We start from the raw sequence: 13,569 nt of genomic DNA, 5'->3' as shown, positions 1-13,569 counted from the left end.
AAGCTGCTGGGTCCTGGATTCAAACCATGAGATCGTCTCCCACAATTGCTAGGCCAGGGGCTGGCCCTCTGTTTTCACACTCAGTTGTCATCCAAAAAAAGGAATCAATCTTTCACTCATGGCACCTACCTTACATCCCAGATATTTTTGTCTGTAAAAAGATCTGTCCACTCCCAGCAGCCCAGGAATCAGGAAAAATCATTCTCCCTCCCCACCCCACCCCCCAAAAAGGAGGCAAGAAAAAAATGGGAAGAATAGAGGTAAGCAAAACTGTAAAGGAAAAACAGAAATTATTTTTTAAAGTCCAGTGACTTTGAAAGGTTGAGGGAGATAGGAATCCAAATGCAACTGTACATTTTGGCTGGAAGACACCAATTTAACAGCACTTTTGGAAGCTGTTAAATTGGATACCATTTTTTAGGAAGTCCAAAAGTTATCCTTACCCTTCCAACTTAAAGTACAGTTCACGGCTTGGCAGCATCAAGAGCACTCCAGAGATTCCTATGGAATTGCAAACTCTGCCTTCTGCAATTTCGCACATTCCTCCAGGTAATTCACATGCATGCTAAATTTTGAGAAGCACTGATGCTAGACCTGGGGATTCTTCATTTGCTACACACTCCCAAGTGACGCCAATACTGTCCGTCTACTGACTGCACTTTGAGTAGCAAGGATCTAAGCGGACTCTGGTTATCTACCCTGGCTGCATATGAGAATCACCTAAGGAATTTCACAATGGAATAGATTCAGAGATTATAGTCAGTGGGTACAGTGCAGACATTATCATTTCTCAAAAGCTCCTGGGTGCTTCCAATGAACAGCTTGTGATGAGGTCCACTTACTTATACAAACCCTTCATTTTATAGCAAGTAACCTACCCTCAAAACTGACATTGGAATAGGAATCAGTAGTTTTCCTCTGTTATCTCACTTGGGGGTGCTCAAAACAACTCTGTAAGGTAGGTAGAGCACCTATTGTTCTACCTGTTTAACAGAGGAGAAAACCATGGATGCAAAATTGGCTGAGAGCTGCTTTCACTACACTAATTCCTAGAGTGGCTAAGTAACAGCTCTTTGCCTGAGAATAGACCAAAGGTGAGGTTTATAATGACTCTGATGAGCCAAGCTGCAATGGTGTGGCTACTAAGACATTGTGTTCTGTAGGCTAGGACCACATGGGAGGCCTAGGTTCAATTATTGGTCCAACCTAAAAACTGGGCAGACTGTTGTGTGCCTGTAATCCAAGCAACTAGGAGAGGTTTAGGCAGAAGGATTGAAGGCGTGAGCCTGGCCCAGATAATGCAGTGAGAACCTAGCTGAAAAAAAGCTGGATGAGTGCCAGCAGGTGTGGTGATTAAGGTGCTGAACTCTCACGTGGCCAACCACAGTTCGAATCATGGACCTAATGGCTTTTTCTCACGTTCTCTCTGTCTGTCTCTCTGGTGGGCAGTGTACCCTGTAACAAATTTAAATATAAATAATAACGATAAATAAAATCAAATAAATAATTCTTTTTTTTTTTTTAGAGGTTTTTGCTATAGGGCACGTGCGCTCACCGGACAGAGAGAGAGAGAGACATAGAAAGCGAGAAATCACCCCCCCAGGGAGGATGGCCACACTGCAATCCCTTCTCCCCCATTCTCCTCTCGGGATCTTGGGCATGCACGCACACGTGCCCAGCGTGAGTTTAAGCCACCAGGTCTGGGAAACGAACCACGAACCGCGGTCGACTACGTGGGAGTCCAGTGACATAGCCATTACGCTAACTGCTGGTCCCAAATAAATAATTCTTAAAAAAAAAAAAAAGAGCTTGCTGTGGTAGTATACAGCTATAGTACCAGTCCCATTGAGAAGCAGAAGCAAGAGGATGACAGTACAATGAGAACCCGTCCATAAGAGCCAAGTACGGCTGTGTGCACCTGTGGTCCCAGCTACTCGGCAGGCTGAAGCAGGAGTCTCACAACACAGAAAGAAACCCTGTCCTATTAAAAGAAAAGAATAAAATTAATATAATGTCTAATAAAATTAATATAATGTCTAATGAATAAAATTAATATAATGTCTAATGTTTTTCTGTGAACTCAGAATGAAGTTCTGAAAGGCCTGAAAGCATTTTTTAAGGATTATTTATATTTATTTTAGTTATTATTTTTAAAGAGAATTATGTATGTATTTAATTCCATTTGTTATTATTTTTTAATTTGACCAGAGGAAGACAGAAAGAAAGGGAAAGTGAGAAAGCAAGTCACCAGGTCCAGGATTACAGCTGGCTATGTGAGAATCCAGCACCCTCACCACCATACTACCTGCTGGCCCCAGCCTGAAAGCATTTTAAAGGATTTATATCATGAATTTGAATCTCTTACCTTTATATGGGAATACTGAGACCCAGAAAGAATATGGAACTTGTCCCAATTCACATGATTTTAGCTGAAATGATAACTCAGATCTCTGTACTCCTAGTCCAGTATGTTTTTTTTACTAAACTGCATTTTCCAACTGTGATTCACAGATTCCACAGGATATTAACAGATGTTCCTCTTACAAAGGTCAGATAAGCTAAAGCACTTCTGGGTTAAACCAAATTAAATAGTGTTTTCACTGTGCTACTTCTCAGCTTTTACTGGGCTAATAATGGGTCTTGTGACTCTCTGAAAGCTCAATATGATATGTGGCATTTTCTCAACTTACTTGACCATAGAATCATTTCTTTCAATTATGTTTTTTGAAATAGTCCAGATATTAAGGAAGATGGTAGACTGTGTTAGCCTCCTCTCTCCTCAAAGTAGCTCTGCCCTATTTTTTTGAGACAGAGAGAGAGTTTGGCTATAGGACACATGTGCTCACCAAAGACACACAGAGAGCGAGAGAAAGATAGAAAGCGAGAAATCACCTCCTGGGGGGATGGCTATGCTGCATCCCTTCTCCTCCTTTCTCCTTTCAGGATCTTGGGTATGCACACACATGTGCCTGGCATGAGGTTTAAGCTGCTGGGTCCAGGACTCGAACCACGGTTGACTACGTGTGGGTCCAGTGATGTAACCATTAAGCAGATGGCTTAATGGTTAAGCAAGGTTGCTTAATGGTTCCAAGGTTGCTCTGTTCGAATGATTGGGAACAGTTTGTTGTGCTCCTTGAGGAAAAGCATCAAGTATAAAAACTAAAGGGAAGGGGCCATCAGATGGCGTAATGGTTACATTGCTGGACTCCCACATAGTTGACTGTGGTTTAAGTCCCAGACTCAGAGGCTTAAAGCTCACACCAGGCACATGTGCATGTGTGCCCAAAATCCCAAGGGAAGAATGGAGGAGAAGGGATAGCAGTGTGGCCATCCCCCCTAGGGGGTGGTTTCTTGCTTTCTGTCTCTGTCTCTATCTCTCTGGTGAGCTATGCACCCTATAACAAAAATCTCTTTAAAAAATTTTTAAAAGCACAAGGGAAAAGTGCCATTACCATCTAAGAGCCAATTTAAGGTTATGAAAGCATTGCCTCAACATTTCATTCTATGTTGCCCCTTAACAGATCACACCTCAGGCCCATTCTTTCACTAGAAACAGTCATTTTGATGCCCTTTTCACCAGATTGCAACTTCATAATGAGCATTCCTCTGTGTCAGGCACTGGCTAAACAAATTGGACTTATCTCATTTAATCCTTAAAACAGTCCTATATAGTAAAGACTCTTATTATCCCCATTTTCTTTGTTATTTATTTATTTTGTGATTTCTAGTACAGTTATAATCATTATATATCTTTATAGTGTACAGTATGGCTTTTCAAACATGTATGAAGTATGTAATAATCACATCAAGAATACAGGTACATTCACCTTATTCGACATTATGTAATTTTGTGCACATTTGATATTTCTATTGGTGGTTTTTTTTTTTTTTTTAATTTGCTATAGGATATGTGCACAAGCATGAGAGAGACACAGAGGGGGAGCGAGGGAGAGCAAAAGTGAGAAAGCACCCTCTGCAAGGGGATGGCCATGCTACAATCACTTCTCCTCCATTCTCTTCTTGCATTTTAGGCATACACACACACACACACACACGCACACACACACGGTGTGTTTTTCAGGTCTCTGGGTCTAGAACTCAAACTGCAGAGTCAGCCAGCCATGTGGGATCCACCTGCCTCCACCACACCACCGGCTGGTCCCCTACTAGGCTTTTCTTTTGGAAGTGTATATTGAATTGTTAATTACATATTTTACTCTGCTGTAGTACACCCTTCTATGCATATTTGTATTGTTTTAATCATTTTCTTCTTAACTTCCCCCCCCCTTAACTCCCCATGAGCTTTTGGTAGGTACCATTACTTTCTCTACTTCTTTTTTTAAATGTATTTATTATTTAATTCCATTTGTTTGTTATTATTACTATTTTTAATTTGACCAGAGAGAGAGAAAGAGAAAGTGAGAAAGCAAGCCACCAGGTCCAGGACTCGAAACACAATCGGTCATGTAGGAATACAACAACTTTAACCACAATGCCACCTGCTGGCCCCTACTTTCTCTACTTCTATGCTGTTGAGTCCTTCAGTTTTCACCACAGAGCGCAGATAAGAGGAGACATACAGAATTTGTCTGTCACAGCCTGTTTCTCTCCAGCAAGTGCACACGCTCCATAGCAAAAACCGAAAAACAAACAAACAAACAAACAAAACACAAGGAAGCTTGCAAGCTTGGCGGTCAGAGGTAGGAAGGAGACTTATCTCCTACCATATACCTTTTCTATACCTATTGAAATCCTTACCATGTACCTAGATTTTTCATCTACAAAAGGAAAGTTTTCCTTTAGTTTTAAAAGTTGGAATTTTCAGGAGTTCGGTTGAACGTAGACATCCATCAGGTGGAATCATGTGCTGTACCGTCATTTCAATGAGACGAGATAGCTCCAGATGTACTGACATGGAAACTGCCCGTGAGTGATGTGACAGTCAAAATCCAAAATGTGAACATGAAAAATACATACACTTCAAAATGATCATATTTAAATATTGACTAGTATCAGCATCTACCTACACACTACATCATTAGCACTGGTTGCCTCTGCCAAGACGGAATTAGAGCAGATTTGCTTTCTACGTTTTCAGTTTTGACATTGGTTGAACTTTTACAGACTGCAGATTACTTTGTAATCAAAAATAGATAAAACAGTTGTGGGACCAGCAGTTAGCGTAATGGCTATGTCGCTGGACTCCCACGTGGTCGACCGTGGTTCGAGTCCTGGACCCGGTGGCTTAAACTCACGCCGGGTGCGTGTGCGTGCGTGCCCAGAATCCCAAGGGGAGAATGGAGGAGAAGGGATTGCAGCGTGGCCATCCCCCTGGGGGGGGGGGTGATTTCTCGTTTTCTGTCTCTCTGTCTCTCTCTGTCTGGCAAGTGCACGTGCCCTATAGCAAAATTCTCTCCACAAAAAAAAAAAAAAATAGATAAAACAGTTGTATGACACTGCAAATGTCTGAGGCAGATTTCAACCCCATTTAAACTAGATATGCACTTGGAGTGTGTGCATGGGCAGGGAGAAGTGTTGTCTTGGCTCACAGCAGCAACTCGACAAGGTTTAATAATTGAGACTAGAACTATCAAATCAATATAACTTGCCTCTTTTCCTAGTGAAGGACAGTCTAGGTACTTATCTGCGGGAGCTTAAAAATGCAACCTAGAGTAATTTACCATCCCGGCCTTCTCCTCTATACTGCTCTCAGACAATCCAGTTCTTTTTCCTTTCCTTCTCGCTCATCTTCCCAGCCCTTTATAGAAAATTGCCACAAGAGGGCAGCAGCTTCACCCACAAAAAGGGCTCGCGGGCACTAACAGCAAAAGGATGATGCCCTTATGAAAATGTTATCAAAACTTAAGAGATTTCAGCATCTTGTTTTTTTTTTTTTTAGAGGTTTTTGCTATAGGGCGCGTGCGCTCTCCAGACAGAGAGAGGCAGAGAGACAGAAAGTGAGAAATCACCACCCGGGGGGATGGCCACACTGCAATCCCTTCTCCTCCATTCTCCTCTCGGGATCTTGGGCACGCACGCACACGTGCCCAGCGTGAGTTTAAACCATCGGGTCTGGGACTCGAACCGCAGTTGACTACATGGGAGTCCAGCGACATAGCCATTATGCTAACTGCTGGTCCCAAGATTTCAGCATCTTGATCTGGCCACATTTACTATTCCCTTAGAAATGATAAACAATGGGTGGAAAAGAAAGTCGTGTTAGTAAGTGGAATAATATGTTTCCCTCTCTTCCAGATGCTGGCCAAGAAGAGGTAAGACAGAAAAGTGAGCAGTCCAGACTTCATCGCAGTGTAAATTCTTGCACCAGAATGGAAGGGGAACCTTACCACAATGCAACCACGGTCAACGGCACCCCTGTAAATCACCAGCCTTTGGAACGTCATCGGTTGTGGGAAGTCATCACCATCGCAGCTGTGACCGCTGTGGTGAGCCTGATCACCATTGTGGGCAACGTCCTGGTCATGATCTCCTTCAAAGTCAACAGTCAGCTCAAGACAGTTAATAACTACTACCTGCTCAGCTTAGCCTGTGCAGATCTCATCATTGGGATCTTCTCCATGAACCTCTACACCACCTACATCCTCATGGGACGCTGGGCTCTCGGGAGTCTGGCTTGTGACCTCTGGCTAGCCCTGGACTACGTGACCAGCAATGCTTCCGTCATGAATCTCCTGGTCATCAGTTTTGACCGTTACTTTTCCATCACAAGACCCCTGACATATCGGGCCAAGCGTACCCCAAAGAGGGCTGGTGTCATGATTGGCTTGGCCTGGCTGATCTCCTTTATCCTCTGGGCCCCAGCAATCCTCTGCTGGCAGTACTTGGTTGGCAAGCGGACGGTACCACCAGATGAGTGCCAGATCCAGTTCCTCTCTGAGCCTACCATCACTTTTGGCACTGCCATTGCTGCCTTCTACATCCCTGTTTCTGTCATGACAATCCTCTATTGCCGAATCTACCGGGAGACAGAGAAGCGAACCAAGGACCTGGCTGACCTCCAGGGCTCTGACTCTGTGGCTGAAGCTGAGAAGAGAAAGTCAACTCACAGGGCTTTTCTCAGATCCTGCTTTAGCTGCCCTCGACCCACCCTAGCCCAGAGAGAAAGGGACCAAGCTTCCTGGTCATCCTCCCGCAGGAGCACTTCCACCACTGGGAAGCCATCCCAAGCCAGTGGTCCCAGCACTGACTGGGCCAAAGCCGAGCAGCTCACCACCTGTAGCAGCTACCCCTCCTCAGAGGATGAAGACAAGCCCACTGCAGACCCTGTCTTCCAAGTGGTCTACAAAAGCGAAGACAAGAAAAGCCCAGGGGAAGAATTCAGAACAGAAGAGACCAAGGAAACTCTTGTGAAAGCTCAAACTGAAAAAAGTGACTATGACACTGCAAGGTACTTCTTGTCTCCAGCTGCTGCTCACAGACCCAAGAGTCAGAAGTGCATGGCCTATAAGTTCCGATTGGTGGTAAAAGCTGATGGGACCCAGGAGACCAACAACGGCTGTCACAAAGTGAAAATCATGCCCTGCTCTTTCCCAGTGTCCAAGGACCCTTCAACAAAAGGCCTTGATCCCAACCTCAGTCATCAAATGACCAAACGGAAGAGAATGGTCCTAGTCAAAGAGAGGAAAGCAGCCCAGACCCTGAGTGCTATCCTCCTGGCCTTCATCATCACATGGACCCCGTACAACATCATGGTCCTGGTTTCCACCTTTTGTGACAAGTGTGTCCCCGTCACCCTGTGGCATCTGGGATATTGGTTGTGCTACGTCAACAGCACTGTCAACCCCATCTGCTATGCCCTCTGCAACAGAACCTTCAGGAAGACCTTCAAGATGCTGCTTCTCTGCCGATGGAAAAAGAAAAAAGCAGAAGAGAAGTTGTACTGGCAGGGGAACAGCAAGCTACCCTGAAAAGCTAAAGAATAATGACCAGAGCCTACTTTCTCTGAGGACAGGCAAGCTGATTCTGGTTTCCTTTTTTTAAAAAAAAAGATCTGTCATCTTGAGTCCCTGAGGACTTCTGTCAAGGCTCCATGTTACCAAAAAGAAGGCATCTCACCTGCAGCAGTTGCTGCCATAGTAAATGATTCTTATCTAGGACCAAGGTCACCTGATGCCCCTGGAGTCAGCCAATGAAGTAAAGAGCTGGATGCACAGAGGAAGTACACAGTCACGTGGAACAATGACAGGGAACTCTGTCTAACCTTCTGCGGGGAAGAGCAGGGGGCAGGTGGAAACCTTCTCCTGCAGAAACCCATCTTAGAGTTTTGTGCAATCTGTATGTGTCTCTGAAGTTGTCTTGTACCAGTGAGAACCAGGAGAATGTAAGTCAGTGTCACCTCTTAACAAGAGTGGTATTCAACTGGCTTCTAAGAATATATTTCTTCATACGTTCATCAGTATTTAGTACGCAGCTATGTGGTCTGTACTGTGGTCTGTTTTCCTGTCTTGACAGCTGAGTAAGCACTTGCTTGTCCCTTTCCTAACCAACGTCATTTCCTGGTATGTACTGAAGCCATGCTGATCCCTGCAACCATCCTTCCCCGCAGTGTCCTGGGTCTGTAAGGACACTGCCACCAGCCACACCCAGTCCTTTAGATGGGCTTCTACTTGACTACTAAAGATGACCAACACTCCATAGTTGGGAGTCTTTTCCCTTTTATCTAAACAAATACTGAGTATCCTATTTTTGTGCCCATTTGGATCATTTCTGTATTGTGTTCTTAGGACTAGCTGTGAACAGCACTTCACTGGGTAAAGAGCTTCTCCAGACTATTTCATCACAGCTTCTCTTACATTATTTTCATGGGTCTTGCTTTCTAATCTCTTCACTGCACAAGCTAGAGGCAAAATGTGGAAAACAAATTTGCTTGAAAACGTCTCTTAGATCCCTTTCGCAGCATCCATTTCCCTCGTCAAGACTCCCAGTTTATACAAGCAGTCACAAGCAGGTCACTACACAGCCTCCAGGCAAAAGGGCTATTTGGGGGAAATGGGAAGAAAGATTCCTTTTTTTACAGGTATTTCAAATTGGGGCCCCAAAATGACATTTGTTCCTCTGAAAATTCTGTCAAAGATAAGGAAACCCAAAACAGCACAGTTGAGGACCCAGTGAAGCTGGCTATGACCTGAAAGCTTCATCTTTAAAAACAAGATGTAGGGACCAGCAGGTGGCGTGGTGGTTAAGGCGCTGGACACTCCCACAGGGCTGACTATGGTTTGAGTCCCAGACCTGGTGGCTTGCTTTCTCACTTTCTCTCACTTGCTCTGTGTCTCTCTCTGGTCAAATTAAAATAAATGAATGAATAAATAAAAATTAAATAATTATTTTTTTAATTCCCTTTCTCATTAAAAAAAAAAGATGTAGATCATAGCAATACAAAAATAAAATAACTATCAACACATTAAAACATCAGGATTGGGACCAGCAGTTAGTGTAATGGCTATGTCGCTGGACTCCAACGTAGTTGACCGCTGTTCGAGTCCTGGACCCGGTGGCTTAAATTCTCTCTGTCTGGTGAACGCACATGCCCTATAGCAAAAACCTCTCCAAAAAATAAATAATAATAATAATAATAATAAATAAATTAAAAATTATGAAAAAAATCAGGATTATTAAAAACCATGTTTAACTGAAAATTCTAAATATGTATAAACAAACTGAATCTATGCTCCTTCTCTGATAATTCTGGAAATAAACCAATGTGCAAGACACTAAAACTAAAAAAGAAGGCATACATGGAACTAATAAAAGGTCCACAGAGGAACCAAGTGTGGTTCACAAGGAGGATTTTGAAGATGGAACACTCTTGTCAGACAGAAGCTCTTATTTAACTAGCTGATTACATCTGCTTCAGTGTTTGAAAAGTTCCAGACTTCATTTCTCTGAATGAAGGCCAGTTTTTATTTTTAAGCTCGTTTACTAAATGTACAGAGAAATAGCTGGTTTACTTGGCCTGGGAATTAGGTATGCATCTGAGCATGGGCAGTGTCTCCCTACCACGAAAGAGCTTAAGCAACTTGTTACGTGAAGTCCCAAGGAGGCTTCAGGGTAGCAAATTCTAGTCAGGATAAAGCTGGGCCACCCAGTTCTCTTCTCCAACCCTATAGGAATTCGAGGTTGAGATGAAACATCTCAGGAGCAATGTAGCTGCTGAGTCTTTGTGAAGGGCAGGTTGACACCTGCCGAGAATTTGTAGAAAAAATTAATTGGCTCACTTCTCCAGGCCAGAGGCTCTCGGGCCTACGTGATGCTAACAAGGTGTGACTTCATGAACAAACCTGCTCCACCAGCTCCAGATACACAGTTGATTCTTTTAAGGCTTGGTTCCTGACAAAGATGAAAATCCCTCCAAGGGAATAGCACTTTAAGAGAAATACTCTTAACTCATAATCAAAAGAACACAGAACCTGGAGAGACAGGTTGCTGGGGGTACAGTGCACACTCCACAGCTGTTTAGGACTTAGCCTTATTTGTTAATTTTTTGCAAAATCAAGAGGCCTGAGCTTCCTTCTTTCTCATTGCCTCTGGAAAGCAGCCAGTTTTGCAGACTGCTTATATTTTTTGACATAGACAAAAAATACCCCAAACTGCTAGGACAAACTAGACGACTATAGAAGTGAGTCTTCAGCTGGGTCCTCAAAATGAACAGATCCAATTGCAAACTACAGGGATCTGGGGTGCGTGTGGGGTGTCATGGGCTGACTGCAGATCCTAGGCCTTCAATGCCCCCAGTCTTCCAAGCTCTGTCACAGGCCAACTCTGTACAGCTTTGACTAATAACCTATTGGATGCTGTTGTGTGGCTAATGGGATTGGTTTCTCCTTGACTGTGAATTTGACGGCTTGTCAGGGAACCTTTATTGTCTGTACAATTTTTGGCTAAAGCATTTTTGTCAGTGTTCCTGGTCTCTTCTTTATTCTGGTGAATATCTGTTGAGAATGATACTGATTTCCACTCTTTGTGATTGTAAAATCTGTTTCTAAACCTGTCTACTATAAATACTGGAATTACAGCAAACAACATGGGATTGGGCTGCTTTTCTGTATTGTACTAGCATTATTCTGTATATTAAAATTCAACCACACACTGGTCCAGTGCAAATAATTTAACGCAATAATGGTCCCAGACAAGCTTGTTAACGTCATCTGTATTAGGAGTTCACACGCCTTGGCGAGGCTAGACCTTTGAAGGAAGAAGTTGGTGCACAATACGGATGCACATCCCTATTTCTACCTTTTGTGATTTTTCCCTTTCTTCTCAGTTACTGATGACTGAATTAAAATCAAATAATGATGACAACAGGTCTGTGACTAAAATGCCTACCTTTCCTTCTAGGAAGAGGGAGGCGAGACAGGCCTCAAACTACAGTCCTTCATCAGGGAAAGACTGTCCCAAACAGAACAGCAGCATTTCCTCGTCAACTGTCTAAAGTGTTGGCTCCCAATTGTTTCATTCCCATTGTTAAATAATTCCAACTTCCACTTCCCCTGCATCATTCATCAATAAAATCTAAGATTATGTAAACCCTTGCCCAATACGGACCCCAGATTGAGAGTGGGAAGGACAAGAAAGATAAGTTTAAGTGTTAGGAAATGAGCCAGAAGCAAATTAAGAAAAAAAATTTGTTTTTTGAAATAACTTCAAATTTACAGAAAAGCTGCAAGAATAGTAAAAAGAACTTCTATATCCTGCACTAAGACACTTCACACATTAATATTTTGCCATATTTGGGATTAACAGATGGCATGGTGGTTAAGGCACTGGACACTCTCACATGGCCAACCACAGTTCAAATCCTGGACCTGGTGGTTTGCTTTCTCACTTTCCCTCTCTGTCTCTGTCTCTCTCTCTGTGTGTCTCTGGTCAAATTACAAAATAAATAAATGAATAAATAAAATAAAATAAAATTTTAAAATTATTTTAAAAAGGTTTTTTTTGCCATATTTGTGCACACATGTTTTCCCCACAATCATTTCTTTTTAATTTTATTTACTTACTTCTTCCATGAGTGAGATAGAGACAGAAGATGAGATAGAGAAAGAGAGAGAGAGACATAGAGCACCGCCAACAGGCTCCTAATGCCACAATCCCCTGGTAGCCTCAGCCAACTCCAGGAACACACATGCCTGGAATGCTCTAGGAGGTAGTCAAGACATGAACTGGCAACCTTCCCATGAGGGTCTGCCTTGCAGAGGGCCACATTTTACAGCAGCACCACTGCCAGCCCGAGCATGTATGTCTTAAGAACAAAACTATTTTACAAAACCACAATACAAATATAAACATCAGGGAATTTGAAACTGCTTCAGTATCACTATGTAATCTACAGTCCATACTCAAGTTTTACCAGTTGTCCGAATGATATTAATAATTGGATTTTCCAGTTCAGCATCTTACACAGGATCACACATTGCATTTTTCTTGTCATGTCATGCTTAGACTCTTTTAGTCTGAAAGAGGTCTTCAGCATTTTTTATCTTTCATGACATGTTCAGTTTTTAATAGTACCTATATCTATTTTTTTTTCATAATTTCTGTCACTTTGGGACTGTCTGATATTTCTTAGTTAGATTCACTTCGTTTGCTTGTTTTTTTCTGGTCAAGAATATCACAAACAGGATATTGTGGCCTCAGTGCTTCACATCAGGAAGCACATGAAGTCTCCCCCTCCACCTTTATGTTTTAGGTTTTTGCCATAGGGCACATGAGCTCACTGGAGAGAGACAGAAACAGAGAAAGGGAAAGTGAGGAATCACCCCCCCCCAGGGGGATGGCCATGCCACGATGTCTTCCCCTCCATTCTTCTCCTAGGATTTTGGGCATGCATGTCCAAACATGTACCTAGCATGATTTTCAAGCTGCTATGTCTGGAACTTGAACCGTAGCTGGTCAAGTGGAAGTCCAGCACCTTAACCACCATGCTATCTGCTGCCCCCTGGCTCCCTGTTTTCTAAAAAGGTTTTTGTTTTTGTTTTTTTGTTTTGTTTATGGCAAGGGTGCATGCACATGCACAAGAAAGAGAGATGGAGAGAGAAAGCATCCCCAAACAGTGCCTGGTCACACAGCAATCCTTTTCTCTTCCAATTCTCCATCCTGTCAGGGTCCTGAATACATACACATGGGCCAGTGTGAAGCCCACAGGACCATGGCTCAAATCCCAGTTTCATTTGAGCCGCACCTAATCACTGCACTACAGAGCCAGCCCTTATTTATTCATTTAGTCCCATTGTTAGTGATGTTAACATAGATCAATTATTTTTTTAAAAAATTGCTTGTCTTTATTCAAGATAAGAGTTCATGCACACACACATATGAGAGTGAAAAGGGAAGAGAGAGAGGTATACCTTGTACAAGGTCTGGTCACACTACCATCCCCTTTTTCCAGTCCTCCAACCCATTGGATCTTGGGTACTCGCACATGTGCCTAGAATATTTCAAGCTGACAGGGCCAGAGACTGGAACCACCTGGTGTGTTTCAGGCTGACAGAGCTGGAGACTAGAACCACTGTCACCATGTGGTAACTAGCTTCTCCGGAACTGTGCATTCCT

At 43.0% G+C, this 13,569-nt stretch overlaps 1 protein-coding gene across 1 annotated transcript; it reads left to right on the top strand.

The window, feature by feature from the left end:
- Positions 1–6,219: 6,219 nt before the first annotated feature.
- CHRM5 (cholinergic receptor muscarinic 5) lies at positions 6,220–9,188 on the top strand. The gene has a single exon (XM_027772293.1). It carries the CDS (start codon positions 6,237–6,239, stop codon positions 7,926–7,928), a length of 1,692 nt encoding a protein of 563 aa, XP_027628094.1. The 5' UTR covers positions 6,220–6,236; the 3' UTR covers positions 7,929–9,188.
- The last annotated feature ends 4,381 nt before the right edge of the window (positions 9,189–13,569 follow it).

Source organism: Tupaia chinensis, unplaced genomic scaffold (genome assembly GCF_000334495.1).
Source record: "Tupaia chinensis unplaced genomic scaffold, TupChi_1.0 Scaffold000037_21, whole genome shotgun sequence".
NCBI lineage: Eukaryota > Metazoa > Chordata > Mammalia > Scandentia > Tupaiidae > Tupaia > Tupaia belangeri.
The sequence above is the reverse complement of the archived record's forward strand: the minus strand, read 5'-3'. Positions and strand labels throughout refer to the sequence as shown.